General features: G+C 39.0%; 2 protein-coding genes across 2 annotated transcripts; one reads left to right on the top strand and one right to left on the bottom strand.

Annotated features, from left to right (window-relative positions):
- The first annotated feature begins 260 nt into the window (after nucleotides 1-260).
- Nucleotides 261-11,212, top strand: LOC118420839 (ubiquitin carboxyl-terminal hydrolase isozyme L5-like). Its single transcript, XM_035827876.1, has 11 exons — nucleotides 261-442; nucleotides 2,109-2,172; nucleotides 2,980-3,085; nucleotides 4,095-4,220; nucleotides 4,602-4,663; nucleotides 5,314-5,444; nucleotides 6,804-6,867; nucleotides 7,847-7,958; nucleotides 8,788-8,889; nucleotides 9,748-9,846; nucleotides 10,546-11,212. The coding sequence occupies exons 1-11, from the start codon at nucleotides 370-372 to the stop codon at nucleotides 10,612-10,614; spliced, it is 1,008 nt and encodes a 335-aa protein (XP_035683769.1). The 5' UTR covers nucleotides 261-369; the 3' UTR covers nucleotides 10,615-11,212.
- A 759-nt stretch (nucleotides 11,213-11,971) lies between these two features.
- Nucleotides 11,972-18,444, bottom strand: LOC118420840 (kynurenine--oxoglutarate transaminase 3-like). The gene is made up of 11 exons (XM_035827877.1): nucleotides 18,300-18,444; nucleotides 17,760-17,846; nucleotides 17,120-17,245; nucleotides 15,845-15,965; nucleotides 15,240-15,316; nucleotides 14,776-14,865; nucleotides 14,377-14,486; nucleotides 13,855-13,931; nucleotides 13,656-13,729; nucleotides 13,281-13,367; nucleotides 11,972-13,087 (listed from the first exon to the last, which is right to left on the bottom strand). The coding sequence occupies exons 1-11, from the start codon at nucleotides 18,327-18,329 to the stop codon at nucleotides 13,022-13,024; spliced, it is 945 nt and encodes a 314-aa protein (XP_035683770.1). The 5' UTR covers nucleotides 18,330-18,444; the 3' UTR covers nucleotides 11,972-13,021.
- Nucleotides 18,445-18,762: the final 318 nt, after the last annotated feature.

The following is an 18,762-nucleotide window of genomic DNA, read 5'->3' as shown; positions in this document are numbered from 1 at the left end:
TATAAATACGTTGACAACGTAGGACAAAATCTTATGACCTGACATTGGCAGTAAAACAACAAATTTACCGAAAATCATGATCATGACATATCTTGCATTCCTGACAAGATCTGCCAGGTGGCGTGCTTGCACTGTCTGTGAAATAAATGCAGCTGATGCAAGGGAAATTTGGTGGAATTGAAACCATTAAACCGTATCCTATCGAGATCAAAAACGTTGTAAAAAGACCCTGTTTTGATTCTACCTTTCATTCGTCTCACTATCAGAAGAAAACACAACATCAAGCGTTGCAGCTGCCTTGCATGTCGAAACGAAACCGTTAGGGGGCGCCCTTGTACTGTCCATGAGTGACACAGCGCGGGATTCAACATGTCGGACGGTGGCGAGTGGTGCCTGATCGAGAGTGACCCTGGCGTGTTTACTGAGCTCATTAAGGGTTTTGGTAGGTATCCAAATGTTCCATACGTTGCCTCAGAAGTTTAAGTACAACACTGCGTGCGATTTTTGCAGATTTCTTGTAACAGTCTGTGAAAACTGTGTGAAATTTCTGCGTGAGGATGGGAGGGGGGCGGACATGGTTTGTGAGAACGCATACCTTTGAGGAAGCACACGTGTGTTCTTCTGTCAACAACAACACGAACTAGTCTGATTGTTTCTTTGAAAGAAATCTTACACGTATCCAGGCTGGTATAATCTGCGTCTTAACATCAAATCATGTCCTGCAAAAGTAACCCAATCAGCCTATTCTATACACATTTCAGGAAGTAAGATTTTCACAAATAATTGAAGTTTTCCTGAAAAAAAATTATTTTTGAATTTTATTCATTGAAAGTGGAAAAGGGTGTAAGTGGCTTCTGTTATGACGATTATTTACTGCATAATTTGAACCAACGTACGAATGTTTGAAGAACATTACATTGATCATTGAAAATTTCAAACTTTCATTAGATAGGAAAAGGATGTGAAACAGTAATCTGAATACAAAGGGTGTGCCTAAATACCACAAACGACCACAAACGACTCGGAAATACCACAAACGACCACAAACGACTCTAGTACTAGTATGCAGCGTATATGGGTCAAAGACCTTGTGTGGCGCTCTGGAGACATATAACACATTGTTTACACATTTACTAGTATGAATTTAAAAAATACAGCAAGTCCTGCGTATTCACCAGTTATTTCAAGTTAGTCCGCCGGTTTCAAGATCGAAGCGATTCTGCGCTGTCAATGAATGCGTGCTTGCATTGAGGCTGAAAAACACTTAGTATACAAGTTTTATAAGTTGACAATGATAGAATAGTGCCATGCTATAATCTATGAACCAACAGCGTCCATAGTTTTATCGTCCTGTCGTCTATGGAGCCGTGGAAGGTATTGAGAACTTCCCCATGCAGACTCCTAGCACGGGCGATCCAACATGGCGACCGAGAATCGCTTCGATCTTGAAACCGGCGGACTAACTTGAAATAACTGGTGAATACGCAGGACTTGCTGCGTTTTTTAAATTCATAAATGTGTAAACAATGTCTCCAGAGCGCCACACAAGGTCTTATACCCATATACACTTCATACTAGAGTCGTTTGTGGTTGTTTGTGGTATTTCCGAGTCGTTTGTGGTCGTTTGTGGTATTTAGGCAGACCGGAATACAAAATATAACATATTGTGCATGTTTCTTATACTTGATCTAACGCTACACAATAGATTATACTTATGAGTAATCAGCGAGGGAACAGAATGCGTGTTAGAGTGCATCTAGGTTTAATGCCTGAGGCAGCCAATACCGGTATATCATATTTGTGACCAAATTCCCCCCAAAGGACGATCTGATGGTTTATACTGTGTGCAAAAAGCAGGACCACTAACCAATAGTGCAACATGGACTGTCCAACACTTCTTATGTTGTTTCAGTTGATGAGCTGTGCAAAGTGACAACCTCTTCCTAGATGTACAGGGATTATGTTTTTTATGCCTCGTTTTTGAACATGCAGATATGAGAATCTAATGTACTTGACAACAGTAACCTAGAACAATGACAACAGTTAAAATGATACAGGTAACTTGAAGACAATTGACAAATGACTTGGAAGTGTAAATATTTTTCCAGGTGTGAAGGGACTACAGGTGGAGGAGATCTGGAGTTTGGATCCGGAGAACTTTGACAAACTCAAGTAAGTCACTTCTCTGTATCGAATCTTGATGACATCAACAAACAACATCTGTTGTCTTCCTTTGGAAAATTCAGATTTGGGCCAGCAAATACAGTCTTCTTGAATATAGTTTAGATAGCTTCCCATTTAGAACTGCTATTGTTATGCAGAAATGAAGAAAAACGATGATAAATTTGGCATTTTGAAAAGAAGGACAAGTTTGTATGTGAAAATGGGTCTTCAAATGGGATAGCAACTAGGACAAACACTTGGTGTAATGTGAATCAGATTCTGTGTTGTTTTGTGTACAATTATAAGCTCTCGGTACAAATTTTCCCACAGTGTACTCAGTGGCCCAGATTCTAGACTGATTAGAAAATGTACAGATTTTACCAACAGGCTTTCACATGTGTTGGGGCTTACTGAGGTCAAAGAAAATAACAAGAGCAAAGTAGGGGAGAGTTGATAGTCATTTTTACCAGGTTTCTACAGTCAATCTTGGTCTAAAACAGACCAAGGCAGTAAGTGTGGATGATAAATGAAGATAGGATTTTAAAATGCCATCGGACACCGAATATTCCACCAAAAAGAGATACCTTTGTAACGAAATGGACCATAGTATCGCCCATTCACAAGTCTTCACAGGTCCAGGTTCAAGTCAGGACCTGGTCCTGATCCTCTGGACCTGAACCGTACCTGTACTTGTATTTTCTGTACCCACCCTTAGCCATGACAGATGTTATTGAAAGTTGAAATTTCAGTTGAAGTGAAGTGTGAACTTAAAGATTTCATATTTCTGTAGTAACATTAAATCATGTTTTCCTGCAGGCCAGTCCATGGGTTGATTTTCCTGTTTAAGTGGCAGCAGGAGGAAGAACCCAGCGGCTCTGTCGTCCAGGACTCCAGACTCGATCATATCTTCTTTGCCAAACAGGTAGGCATGCAGTACCACCCTTAGCAGCTAGGTGGTGCTGATCAGATGTATTTCATCAAGAAATGGTGCTGAAATGAAGAGACTGGTATAACTTGTTTATGCTGTATGAGAAACATTTGTAGAAATATCATGTGCTTTTTCAGCTTGAGAATCCAACAAGTCCAATCTTTGCTTTGCAAGGTAAACAATAATCTTTTTTCTTAGAATTACATAGACTCAAAAGATTTATGGGGCCACTACGCTATAATTTGCAATCACCACACTAAAATGAAGACCACTACGCTACTTTTCAACTAGCGTAGTGGTACTTTGCTATCTATCCTTAACTTGTTGAAAATTGTCTAATCAAATGTGAAAACTGATGATATCATTTTTTATGCCAATCCAAACTGACCAAAAAGTCATTCAAATTACATGTGATGTTAAAAGAGTTACAGTAAGTCTCCTCACGGGTACCCTTATCATGCCAACGTTTTACTGTACATTTTCAAAATCTCACTGTGCATTGGAAGGACCAAGACCACCCCACCCCCTTCCATACCATCCTTACCATTACAGGGCTCGAAATACTACCTGCATATGCACGTTAGTGCAGGTAAAATTGGAGCTGTGCAGGTATTTCTGATGTCAACCTACACCTAACCTGCACTGGTCCATGTACTGGGTTTTATACATAACGGTCATATGATGTAGGTGTATGTGGATTCTTATTAACTACATTGACTGTTACCAACTATAGAGTATAGAAGAAAAATCTCAATGGTTCCTGAACAATTTTAGTATGATCCATATTTCCTAAATTCAGAGTGGTGCAGGTAAAATTTGTCTGGTGCAGGTAATTTTCAATGTTACCTGCACCAGTGCAGGTATGCAGAAAAAAGTATTTCGAGCCCTGCATTAGCATTAGTAGGCATTACGCTAAAATAAAATACTGGCTCGAACCCTGTGTGTGTGTGTCAAACAAGTTTACTCTTTGAATAATAATAATTTTCGCTAACCTCCTCCCCAGGTGATCAACAACGCGTGTGCGACCCAGGCCATCCTGAGTGTGCTGCTGAACTGCAGACACCCTGACATCGAGCTGGGAGAGACACTCGCAAACTTCAAGGAGTTTGTTCAGCACTTTGATGCAACTGTAAGTGATGCTTTTTCAAATGGATATGATGTTTTGATCAAACTGCGAGCTAAGATTCCATCCCTTATCAATCTAAAATTTGTTTAAAGTGTTTAAAAATGTTAGAAATTCCTTTATTCTTGAAAGTATTGTGCTAGGTCATTTTAATCACTAAGGAACTTGTATTTTCTAAAATTTGCTTAGAGTATTGTTCTCTTCCTGAAAACTGTAATTGTACATTTACATCAGGACATTCAGTTTGAGTTATAAGTTTGTAATTGTTCACTTGTTTGTGGTAAAAGTTTTTTTCTCAAGAAGAGATCTAGTCAAAGCTAAACCTTTTGTCATCTTGAACTTGAAACTAATGTTGCTTATTTCTTTATTGTTTTTCCTTCTTTCCAGATGAAGGGACTGAGTCTGAGTAACTCTGATGTCATCAGGAATGTACACAACAGCTTTGCAAGGTAATCCTCTTTTTTTCTTAGAATTACATTATAAAGACTCAAAAAAGTTTAAAATTTCTTGTGCCATTGTTAAAGAAGAAAACCTATCATGACATTGTCTTAATTTTGTTTCCTATTGGACTATCTTATTCTAAAATGTGTGAACACATACTTTGTATATCAATTTATACTTAGGGCATAGCACCTGCTTAGCAACAGATCTTGTCAGTGTCACTGACAAAATGTAGCAGATGCTACCTGACAATTTCCTGACTATTCCTAAAATCATATCCAGTTGTTGGAGTAACTGTTATATGTAAGATATCTTACTACCTGAATGTCTAAGCTTCATCAACATATCAAGAAAATGTTAGATAGAATTTTCATCTAACAGTGACTTCTTATTAAAGGTATACACACGTACACGTACCGCCACTTTTCAATGGCTATCAGTCCATCTTGTTCACGGAGTGACCAAGTCTCCAAGAGTGAAAAACTAGGTCGAGACATGCGTAAATCTAAAAAAATTTGGAGTTACTTGTGTATACCTTTGATAAAAAGTAACTGTTAGATGAAAATTCTATTGACTGTTTTCAATACATGACTAATAAATCTCTTCAACAAGAAAATGTTGTTTTTGATTTTTGTAAACCTCTCCCCATCCCCCACAGACAGCAGATGTTTGAGTTTGACGTGAAGTCTGCAGGTAAAGACGATGATGTTTACCACTTCGTCGGTTACATCCCCATCGATGGACGGCTGTACGAACTGGACGGACTCAAGGACGGGCCCATAGATCTAGGTAAAAACTCTTTATTGTGACATTTTCTGAATATGTGTAAATTTTGTGTTGAAGTTTATATGGTTTGTACATCTACATACTTGTAATAGCATGAGAGATCATCTGTGTTGCTATAATCCATTTTGAAGTTTTTCACTGTCATTCAACACAAAATTCTCTCACCTCAAATTTTTGGTCGCTCATCCGTCCAGCTTCATCAGGAGTGGTGATTCAATTACTCTGAGCACACGTGACCTAGGGTCTACATACTTGTAACATTGTAGCAATTAGTGTCACTGTTTACATGATAGTGCTATGTTGTTTGCTTGTATCATTATCACTAAACATGCATACACTTGTTTGTAAGATTCAATATACTAGTATGCAGTTAATGTTTAAAGATATTTCATGTCTAATTGTGCAACCTTAATTCATGGTTTTGTAAATTTTAGCACAAATTTGTTTTGTAAAGATATTGAACCTTTTATGAAAGGTTTGTTGTTGACATTTGTTTGTTGTTTGTTACTGATTTGTTGTTGTTTACATATAGCTTGTAGTAGTAGTAGTAGTAGTAGTAGATTGGTTTATTCATTCAATTCAACAAGAATGACAAATTAAAAGCGGTCTTGCAGCCCAAAGGGCTGAATTGCACTGCTTGACAGTCTTTTGTATGTTATTTACACAAAAATTATTATAGGATAAGCAAATGCGGAGTATACAACTTATTACAATTTAAAATGCAAAACAATAATACGCAACACCGTCGTTAAAAGTAAATTTGAGCTATTTACAACAACATCATACATTGATGGGCTATGTGTTGATCAAGCGTGTCATATATGGGACGGCGCTGTTTCTATATCGCTCTGTTCTACAATGAACCAAGTCCAAGCTGTTTGAGGAGCGGGTCTGTCTGCCACTAATACTCTGTCTGTCCGGTGGCAGGAGATGACGGTACTGGCTGGATGTTAGAAGGGACTTAGCAAACTTAAGTGTCAAGTTCTCACGCCTATGGTGAAGTGAGGGTAGGCCAAGCTGTGAGCAGGCTTCAGCATAGCTGGTGTAGTTAGCTCCCAGGATTATCCGCACTGCTCTGCGTTGGATTCTCTCGAGTTTGTTGGACAGGGATGTTGTCAGTCCGGGATGCCACACCGGTGCAGCATACTCCATGATCGGACGGACGTAGGTGGTTTACACGATCACAAGGTCATCAATTCCGATGTGGAAGTGTTTGAGTTTTCTGAGAAAGAACAAACGCTGACTGGATTTAGAGTACATGTAGTCCACGTGGGCATTCCACTTCAGGTTATACTGCATTAAGACGCCAAGAATTTTCATGGTTTGAACCTGTTGTAGTTTACATAATTTTGTTGTTCCCAGGTGCATGTGATGCTCATGATTGGCTGAACACTGCCAGGCCTGTCATCGAGAAAAGGATCCAGAAGTGAGTAACCAAACAAGAATATCCTTTACAGGGCTGTCTCCAGGACCCATCCCTCTGTAAGAAGTCAGAGGGGCGAGTAGAACAGAAATAAACAAAATATACAAATATCCTGACCGACCCGGGAATCGAACCCGGGCCCTTAGGATCACAACACCAGCAGTCTAAATGACTGAGCCAAAAGCCTGACGTTTGGCGTGGTCATTTAGCACTACTTCAACCCCCCACTGTTACACTACTCCCCCTCTTCTTCTCAAGATTCGTCCTCGAATCTCCGAGTTCGAGCACCCTGTGGGCAGGCACATCTCCGGCCTGTTATCCACCAGGGTCACATTGGGCGCCAATGTAACAACAAAGAGGGGCAAGTAGAACAGAAAGAAACAATATACATATACATTTGTATACAAATACCCAGTGATCGACCCGGGAATCGAACCCGAGTCCTCCAGATCACAACACTAGCCGTCTAACTGAGTGAGCCAAAAGCCTGACAGGCGTTTGGCGTGGTCATTTAGCACTACTTCAACCCCCCACTGTTACACCTCTGTTCACAGACATAAAGTTGCTTGTTGGGACGGCCAAACATTTCAGCCCATCTTTCCAAAATTCTGAACTTCATGACATTGATGAAAATGTATTTTCATATAAGATTAAGCAAATGGAAAGTTAGAACAATGGCTCCCAAACAATGAGTTGGTTTGAAAAAAAATATTACTACTGTACCACAGAATTGCTTCAAACTGGAAATAAAAACTCACCTTTCTCTTTTACTGTAAAATAAAACCACAGGGAAAGGAAACGAATTTATGGTACTATATTTTCTTGTAGTCTCTTAAATACTTTTAAAATACTATAAACAGGTTTATCTTCAAATTTGCAATTACATGTTCATTTGTAATTGACAATTTTGTTTTGGCAATTTGGCAGGGTGGAGCCTATTTTGTCTTTCCTGACAGTTTTGTTTCCCATGATCCCCCCTTAGGTACCAGGATGGAGAGATCCACTTTAACCTGATGGCGGTGGTGTCGGACAGGAAGATGACGTACGAGAGACAACTGACCGACCTCCAGGCACAACTGGCAGCCATACAGGATGTAAGAACCTGCTGGACAATATTCTCAATTTCAGAAGATATTTTAATGCTATAACACACAGAGTCCTCCCCAGAGAATGGAATAACGGAGACCCTCCACTATACTCCTAGCCCAGCTCCACTATACTACTTTTGAAATTTATTGTGTTTCTTCCCTATTTTCTTGGTTAGTTTTGCTAAAATTAATGAAAATTCACAGATTTTGTGCCAAGTGGAATCACTTTTCCAGTCGGCATTGTCTGCAAAAACTTGTGAACGGGCGATGATCAAAACAAGTCGTTTTGCCACTTCACAACAAAGAAATCATTATAATATATTGTACTTGTAGTATTTGACACAGTCTGTTATTGCAAAATGAACCCATTTTCATAAAAAGCGCAGCGTGTTGGTTCGGTTATTTTTGCCAGCCCCTCCACTATACTAAAAAATTCTGGGGAGAACCCTGACACAGTTGATGTCCGCAGAAGATTGATTAATTTTATAATGCTTTCAAGTGATGTAACTGCAAGACAGATAGCTAAACTCTATTAGCATCCATCTAAGGTTTTTAAGAAATGCTAACTTAGCTGGCAGACAAATGATATTCTTAAAGACAAGCTGGTAAAGAAAGAAAGACTCTTTTCTTCCTTTGTTGAGACTTGATAAGTTATATTTGAAAGTGATACAGAAAAATACTACAACGTTTAGCAATTTTTTGCCATAGTTATTCCCACAACTTTGAACAAACATCATAGTATCATTTACCAATAGATTTTCTTTCAATTTTGAATGTTTTTTTTTCTTCTTCTTAGTTTCGTACATTAAGTTGTCTTTTTTCACCCCCCCACCAGGGTAGCGCCATGGAGACTGACCAATCAGACACCATCCAATCAGAGATCGGCAAGCTGCACATGCTCATTGGAGAGGAGGAACAGAAGATGAGAAGATACAAAGTAGGAAAGGAGACACTGTTACCATGTCTTTTTACATGCTTTTAAACTAAAACTTTGAACTGATCACATCATCATAGTAACCAATGAAACGATAGGGCATTGACCTGACTGACATCATTGTAAGGCAAAATTGTATAGAGTATCATTCACTTTCTATAAGACTGACAGGTGATGACAGCCATAGTGGTGTCCCTATTTGCATTTCAGTGGATCGGAGCTCCAGCATTTTTCACTGTCAAATTTTTAAGTATTATTTCAAGTATTCTCTACCTTGAGCTGTTGACATTCAATAGTGGTTATCTGAGAAACTCAGATGTTTACATGTTTTTGCACTTACCGGTTCAAGAAAATAACATGTATGTATGCGCTTTAGCCCGTTTTTGTTGTTAGTATTTATGTTATTCTTATGTTGCAAAATGACGTTTATGTTCATGTCATCTTAAGTTATACGTTTCGTTATAATCTCAATTTTGTTACTTTTGTGTGTCATTGTATGTGCATTGTTAGAGCAGAAGACCTCCATAAGCTCTTTGCGAGCTTCTTGTCCAATGCTCGAAAAACGAATGCGAATAAAATAAAATAAAAATAAGAAAATAACAAGAGCCAAGTGGAGTAGAGTTTATAGTCCTTTCTGCAAAGTTCCTGCAGTCAAAGTTATTTACAATTTATTTACATTTACATGAAGACAGAATTTTAAAATGCCAGTGAGAGTCGGATACTCCATTGGATAAATTCCTTTAATAGAGTATTGCCTATTCAGAAGTTCCCAATACAATGTAGATCCAGGTTCAGGTCTGGACTGTACCTGGCAATGACATCACATGAGGATGCTCAACACTGTGCCATCTCTCCCTGCAGACAGAAAACCTGCGAAGGAAGCACAACTACCTCCCCATGATCATGGAACTACTGAAGATCCTGGCACAGGAGGGGAAGCTGGTCTCACTGGTGGAGAAGGTACAGCTTTTTTTAACCTTTCTCCTGCTACCTAACACAATAACCAATAGAGAATTGGTTGCCAATTGGCTGATTCAGTGTGATGAGGGTTAAAAAGGCACACTGCACCCTCACACTTTCATCATGCAACCCCTTATGCTTGGGGAATGGTTCTGGCAAAAGTAGAGACTTACGGTTGACCTCTATTGCTGCTGACCATGCCTGTTAATGGGTGGCCATGTCTTCAATTGTAACCTGCCTGACTATCGTTTCATACTCAGGTAGATTTAGAATGTCTTGCTAGATTTAGAATGCCTTGTTGATTTAGAATGCCTTGTTGATTTAGAATGCCTTGCTAGATTTAGAATGCCTTGTTGATTTAGAATGCCTTGCTTTCACATCATATGTTTTAGCATTAGGGTTGTAGTGTAGCAGTCTTTTTGTAGGTTACTTGTGATGTATGGCATGCTAGCAAATGCAAGTTGGTGACGTTGTACTTCTGTATGTAGTGATGGATAGTAGACGTCCATATAGTTCTTTGTTGTGTGTTTCCAACTAGGTCCATTGTAGGCTTTATGATGTGTGAGTGTCCTACCATTTATTTGTTCAAGCTGTGGGGACCATATAGTATTCATGGTCCATTGTTGAAGTTATATCTTGCAATAATGATAACAGTAGTGAAGACTTAATTCATGAGCTGTGTTTTTGTTCTTGGTCCAGGCAAAGGATAAAACCGCAGAGCTTCAGTCCAAGAAGGATGCAAAGAAAACGCAAGAGGCAAAATCCTAGTCAACTGTTTCTACATTCTGTGTATTAAAACGGGCTATAAGCTGTGATACGGACAGTCTCGTACTTTGGACTTATATGATACATAAGTCATATAAAAACAGGGCCTGCACATGCAACTTAGCTTTTGTTTTACTCAAGTTTATACTTATCTATTATCCAAAGGATTTATGAAATTTAGAAAGAGTAAAGTAAAACTAAACTTTAACAGTGTGCAGAGGGTAGGACTAACTGTAGAACAGTATAAGCCATATAAACTAGAATCAACTAATATGGTTGACAGTTTGCTTGCAATAAGGTATGCACTTTTTCACTCAGTGAACTTGTTGGTTCTCCATTGCATAGTAATACTATTCCCACCTTGCCTACATTTACATGTAATCTGTATTGCCTTTTGCTTGAGCTATACTCACTCGAAATGATAGAATATGAAAAGTATGTTGTTTAATTAGGTTTTGTGAACTACCCAGTGGGTACTAATATCCATTCATTCTTTTGGAGGACTTTGTGTGTATGATTTTTCATACAGATCTGAGATTGTTGTTTTTTTCGGTTAGTGATGTTGACACATCGACAAATTAAAGGCATTTTCTATGGTAAATCGCAGGTGCCATTTTTCTGAACAGTTTGTAATATATTCTGCAATGGAGTCAAATAATATTTCTGAAACCCCTTCTCTCTCTAGCATGCAGAATGCATCATTCTGCATACAGGCATTCCTTTCCTTTCCTATCCTTTATTGATTCAACAAATATATTTAACATGAATACATTCTTTGGGTCGCTAGAATTAATACTACTGTATATGCTTTACTCTTTAATCAGGAAGTTTAGTAAGACAACACTCACACTGTGATTGAAATACATATTAAGCTACACAAACTCTGCTTGGCTTTAATTTTAAATGATTTTGTTTCATATTGAGGTTGAAATTCTGGTAAATCAATCAGGCTTTGATTAATGTAAAATATTTAAACTTGCGTGGGATGTATAGAAATAGATTTTTAGGGCATGGGTGAGTTTTGTTATGTGACTCATATTTTGATAGCACTTTTACAGGTGTGTGTGAATTTGATAGCCTAGCTGTTAGGCTAGTGGACATGGGATACAGAGGTCATGGGTTTGATTCCTGGCTCAATGTTGTGCCCTTGAGAAAGGCACTTTTCACACCTTTCCTCACTCCATCCAGGTGTAAAAATGGGTACCTGACTTCGTATTGGGAGGTAAATGGTGGTGTAAGAAGAGATATCAGCGTCATTTTTAAGACAGCAATGAAGCGATCTATTTCTTGTTTTCATCATACACATTTATCTAAATACCTCAGACAATGTCAACTTCGATGAACAAATGCAAAACAATAATTTGAAGAATAATCCATAGATTTTTATTGGAAACTAATATATTCAAGATGACAGCATGACACAACACCTTTCAACCAACCAAATAAGCACTGAAACAGTCCTACACTTTAGACAGGTAATCACTGGAAAGTTATTAGTCTTGAATAATACTGTACCAGTTCACTATGTCACTGTATTTAGAGCACACCAGTTTGGGATTTTATGTCGTAAGAAGAAAGTTTGTACCAATGCCAGTTTGGATGAGATCATGGTTGTCTTGGATTGGATCCGTACCTTGTGCCACTTCCAGCTTTCATCGAAATGAAAAATTTGAACAGTACATATCACACTAAAGGTAACAGTAAGTTTTAGCTATAGACTAGTAATCTGTAGTTATTAGGCAAAAATCAGCACCATCTATAGTATCCATTACAACATATAATCTGGTGTAGATTCCTTTCAAGTTGATCTTTTGTCACAGAAGACAAGACTTTCACAATGCTTTGGCACACTCCTGTGTTCATAAAACCATACAGTGATATGGCCAAAGTGAAGCCAACAGTAAAGGTGTTCTTTTATTATTCAGCTAAAAGCTTTTGTTCATTTGGAATTCCAAAGGACCCCTGGAGCTAGACTTTAACTGAATGGTAGCAGCCCCTTAACAATGAGTATTCATTTGAGTCTACAAGCAATAAATAGGCAAAATCACCTTGACATAATCTCAGGACATTGTTCTGCATTTTTCACAGAATATGGATGTAGGAATTTGTTTGGTTTCTGACAGAAATCAGACAAATTACCTTTACAAATTCCTCATGACATCATTACATAATTTAGCCTATGGTATGCATACTCTGTTGTACAACAACAATAATAATTGTTACTAAATTACTCCTTAATTTTTGGTTAGCTACTCACAATACATGTAGTATCATAATACTCAAAGCAAAACAAAACCCTGATACATCCATTAAACAGGATGTTTGGAAAGCTGAAGACAAAAATCAGTAATGCAGTAGACAGCCCTGAGTTACCAGGTCGTCACATGGTCGTCACATGATCATCACATGATCACCCTTCCATGGAGGCCTTCCAGTCCTTGATGATCTTCTCAGCCAGTGCAAGAGTGCTGTCCTCCTGAAAATAAAACAAGTAGTATTACGTTAATATTCATTACACATATAGCGTATGTCATAAATTTTTGAACTGTAACACACACTATTTTGTTAAGAAAAACAGTAGAAATGTGTGTTTTGATACATTTTCCTTCAGTATTGCAGACAATATGGATGGTAATATATATCTATGATATCAGTTGTAAGACTTTTACCTTGATGAAACAGAAACGGATGAACTTCTCAGCCAATGGCTTGTGCTCAACAGAGTAGAAGGCACTGTTGGGGATAGTGGCAAGGCCCTGGGGAAAAACAACAACAACAACTTAGTTTCAAACCCAAACTTTATTTGATAAACATTTAAACATATAACATTACCCTTCACCCATTTTGCTACAGAGCTGCATGTACCTGTTACCATTTCATCTGGAAATGATAATCTAGCATTATAACTTTCCAATGTTAGTTTATGAGGACAGCATTCTTGCACTGGGGAATGCAGCTTCCATGGAATGGCGATCATGTGATAATCATGTGATGGACATGTGGCCATCATGTGACCATCATGTGATCATTATCACAGTACTCACTTTGTTTTTAGTCATCCACTTGACAAACTTGTAGTCATAAGGCTGATCAGGGTCCTCACTGGACAGGTCCACCTCTGAAACAAAACAAAAAACGTAAACGTAAAATAATCAAGAATGTTCTATAACATACTTTTTGGTATGCTATTTGTGAGCAAAAATTCAGTTGATAAATCATTGGGTAAAACCGTAAAACCCTTACTCATGTTGGAGATCTCTGCCAGCATAAAGTAGCCTCCTTCAGGAATCACTGGCTTGAAGCCTACTTCTGTCAGGATCCTATTCAACAAGAAGAGCTTAGTTTTTGAAATTCTTGTTCATGTTATAACGCTTACATGATTGTATTTAAAAATGGTCACATATGCATATGTGTGTGTATTAGGGGTGTGTACCAACACAGAAAATTTACTTGACTGTGGAAACTTGTGCATGGCGAAGATACTCAAAACAATGGTCCATTTCGCTTGTAAGGATTCATGTCAACAACACTGATGACTGTCTTTGTTAACTCAGACTAAGTTGGACTGTAGAAACTTTCAGCTCTGCTTTACATCGCTCTTTACTTACCAGTAAGACTGCCAGTACAATCTGTTTTTTTTTGTTACCAGTCCAAAATCCAGTTCACTGATTTTTTTTTCAGGTCCGGTTTTTCTGGACCGGTCCAACAAGAACCATTACCCACCCCTAGGGTGTGTATATATTTGTGAATTTGAGAATCGTCTACCTGGCCATGTTGTCCCTTTTTGGTTTGAGTTCCTCAGCCAGAGCCTTAAAGTAGCACTCCTCTGAATTAATCCGGTCAAACTCCAACTCAAAACCTCTGGCCACAGCTTCCTATAGGAGATACAGTATCAATGTAGCTTAGAACAATAAAGTACATTTGTATAGTAACCAGCTATATGCTTTTGCATTGGAGGTACTTCTATATACTAGAAGTCATCATCGCAGTGATGATGGACATCCAACTACAAAAATGTACTTATAAGGAACATTTTACAACCTTTCCTATTCAGTACAAGTCATGTATAGCACTCTAACATATGAACTATGATTGTATACCTTATCTTGAAGAGTTTTTACAGTGGCTCAGTACTAAAGAAATGGTGCTCGGTCTCATGTTTACCTGTATAGGTGTAGGACAGGTGTAGATACAGTTCTGGTGTACAGTCTGCAGGTGTTTCAGCAGGTAACTGGGACCGATGGACCAGCCAAGCTACAAAGGGTGTCAGAGAGTAGTCAAGATTGTAACTAAATCTTAAAAGTGTCTTAAAAACTTTCAAACAAACAAAATAATGTACTAGTACTTCCTTTCAGTTACAAACATGAACTTGATCAAGCCACTAGTACAGCAGGAGTCGGGCCAGTCGGATATTTGCATCATTGAATTTTACCCGGCTTAGTGTTAGTCTAATAACCTTGGGAGAGTCCACACAATCGGCGGCAGGGGAAGGGGGTGCTGGTTACGGACTCAGGGAACCAATTAAAATAACATGCGTAATGCTTAAATCAAATCCCTGTATCACATTGTATACCGTTTTTATTGTGATTTATACAACATAAATGTACTGATGTAGCATAATTTTTTACCTTCCATCCAGTGACACTGAATGTTTTCCCTGCACTTCCAATAGTGATGGTTCTCTCCCACATTCCTGGTAGGGTAGCTGTACAAAAGCATTTTACAAACAGGTTATCATTTGGTAAAAGAGCTTTCAAATAAAGTTTTTAAGCTCTTCCCATACCATATACAGTGTTTAGGCTTAGGTTGGCTCCCATCTCCATTTCTGTAGCTCTTGGGGCAAACAGCTGTACAAAATAATAAAAAAGCTTAAGTTGCCCATACATCAGAACAAGGGGGTCAACCTCCCTGATCAGAAGATGCATCGGGCTTGGCACATCTCCGCTTCAAAGCCCTGGGCCACACATACTAGGTCCTAGGTGCAAGCACTACAGCAGGGGGCTAGTCCACTGGTTGTGTAGTGTGTGTTTAGCTTCCATACTTTTCCTCTTAGCAGAGAAAGAAGTATGTACCAATTTTAAGAGTCTTTGGTATGACCCGGCTACATTGACATTGCTGACATTGCTAAAAATTGGAATCCGAGATCAAGGGATCGGGTGTATCAACGCAATAGCCCTAGCCCCTGTACAAGATGATAGAAGGCACATACATGTATGATTCTAAAATGACTCACCCATCCTGACGTGTTCAGTACCATTGTAGGTCATGTGTTCATACACCTCATCACTGAGACACACCACATCATGTTTTATACACAAGTCTGCTATCATCTGGAGCTCCTCCCTCTTATACACCTATACAGGGACAAAAAAGAGTTTAAGTCATACATCTATTATACTATCAAATTTCTGTCAGTCAACTTTTGAATAGAGTTAATAGAAAAGGGAAGACCTACTTCAAAGAAAGAGTTTAATACAGTTTCAAACCAACAAAATATGATATAAATCCACTTCAAACTTTGTTCAGTCAACTTAAAAGAATTTAGCAATAAGGGAAGACCTACTTCCTAATCCTCCACAATTCACATAATGTTATTTCTCCTCAAGGGAGTGAAGTAGTGTTTTGGGTTTGTCAGAGAGTGTGTCAGTCTGGGTGTCAGTGTGTGTTTCTGCAATGCCCAATATACACAATGTAACATAACCGTAATAATGCTCAGTGCATTTTTATTTTCAGTCCGCCATATCGTAGGTATGGTTCTTTCCCTGACACAGCTTGAGTTCAAAGGACAGGGATTTTCACATGGGATGATTTTCTTCAAATTCAATTTTAGAACAGTCCATTTTTGCATAACGAGGAGGGTGGAGTGAAAATAGATGAATTTGCTCATAAGCAAATACCGGCCTTTCTAGTTTGTCTGTGGCACTGTAAAGGTAGACAAAGCATTATACCTGGGTGACATTTCTACCATTTCTGATTGCCTTCTTGGTTTTTTTTTTTTTTTTCTAAATCAGGTTCGTAGGGCCTGATGTTACCATCATGGTGATGAAGAGCGGCCCATAGCGATAACTGTAGCAGCATCTCTTCTCCCTGAGTCAGAAACATCAAGCTTAAGCAAGCTTGACTTCACTGACTCAATAGGCGAAGCAGGGGTTACGAGGCTGCTCGGGAAATTCCCTACCCCATTTTGGCCGGAATGGTTTGATCCGCCACATCGCACCATCGCACATGTGGCGGGTTCTTTTACGTGCCCGGGGTGTGGCTCTCCCCAAACACGGGACCTCTATTTAACGTCCTATCCGAGGGACGACTCATTTTCACTTGAGTAAAGTGAGGAAAGTCGTGTAATTAGTAAAGTGCCTTTCCCAAGGGCACAAGACCGGCAACACGGCAGGCGGATTCGAACAGGCGACCTCTCGGTCACGGGCCGAATACACTACCACTGTGCTACGCGGCCCCACCTGGTTTGTAGTGATGTATTCCTTCTGTAAAGTATCTAAGTAGGAGTTACCTTGCCCAGCGGGTTGTTTGGAGTGTTGACAACAATGGCCTTGGTCTTGCTGGTGAACTTGGAGGCTAACTCTGCAGGGTCAAGGTAAAAATCAGCGCTGGACAGGACGTTGGACCCACTGTCTTTCTGTTAAACAAAATAACAACAATGGTGCATCAAAGATGTATTCAATCTTTGTTGATTGCACAACAAAGTCAATGACATGTTTTAGAGACTTCCTTGCTATAAATCGACAATCAAATTAAAGTTAGTTCACTTCAAGGCCTCAGAATGAAACTTATAAGATATCTACATACATGTAGTGTAAATGCAGAAATGTTTGCAGTAGTTTTATGTTCGCAGTTTTTGCGGTGGTCACTTCACCACAAACTTAAAACCAACGCAAATATTTTTCCATTATAGTATGTGACTATAGTCTATGGCACTACTGCGAAACCACAGCGATATCTCTATTTTTTTGCTACCACTAAAGTAAATCCCTGCGAACTTAAATGCATCTACAGTATTAGCTTTGAGTATTTGGGTACAATGAAAAACATAACTGCCATCTCTGGTTTTCACACAGAGTACAACGGACAATACAAATATCTGGGTTTCAAAGTTTGTTACTTCTCTGCAAAGTGAAGTAATTTCTCCTTACCAGTCTAAGTGGAATGAACACAGGGGTTCCACCAGCCATTCTCACCATCGGTTCATAGCAGTCAAAGTATGGCTCTATGATGATTACCTGAAACATACAAGCAGCTACAATGAATCATAGATAAACAAATGATGTTAACAACACAAATGTCAATATTTTTGGATAAAAAAATGTGACAGTCAATGAGTCGTGCCCTAGTATAACTTGAGATATTAAGATACAGAAAAGCTATAAATTGTGTCAAATAATCAAATAATTAGAACGTACTCAGCGCACACCAAGTGCGGGGTGGTCAAAAATTTGAATACCTGATTTGGATGTTGTAATTACTGTTGTAACAATTTCTTTTCGAGGGCTTTCTCAGGTGGGTATGACATAAATAAAAAAACAACACACTGTATTCCGCATCACCCTCGGTCCCAGCCCACCTATGGGTCAGATCGCCCGATGACCACAGTCAGGCTGGTACATTAGGTGATAAGGAATATACAGCATTATACTCTCTCTATATATGTTGAACATGTACAACAGAATCCATACCTCATCTCCATGTTCCACCAGTCCCATCATACTACAGAACAGGGACCCGTAGGCTCCCACTGTGATCAGCACCTCCTTAGCTGGGTTCAGCTCTCTTCCCAGGAACTTGTTATACACTTTAGATATGGCAGCAATCAGCCGCGGGTGGCCCTACAGGAAAAATAGGGGGCAAGCCGGCAAGGTGTTGGGGTTATTCACGTAAAGTAAAGTCTACTGGTTCTGGGTTTAGCAGGCCTCTATGTTATGCCCTTGGGCAAGGAGGTCATATAACCTCATATAACCTCCTTGCCTTGGGAAAGAAACTTAACACTTACAGTATTTCCTTACTTGATTGAGGTTAAAATTGTACCTAGTAAATATAAATCGGTTAAGGACAGCCATACCTCAATCATTTTAAAGATCAACTTGATTAAAACCTGCATTCTAAGCTTCTATGTTTTGATGGAGTACGCGCAGCTAAAAC

Source organism: Branchiostoma floridae, chromosome 8, assembly GCF_000003815.2.
Source record: "Branchiostoma floridae strain S238N-H82 chromosome 8, Bfl_VNyyK, whole genome shotgun sequence".
NCBI lineage: Eukaryota > Metazoa > Chordata > Leptocardii > Amphioxiformes > Branchiostomatidae > Branchiostoma > Branchiostoma floridae.
Note: the sequence above shows the minus strand (reverse complement) of the source record. Positions and strands in the feature narration are given on the sequence as shown.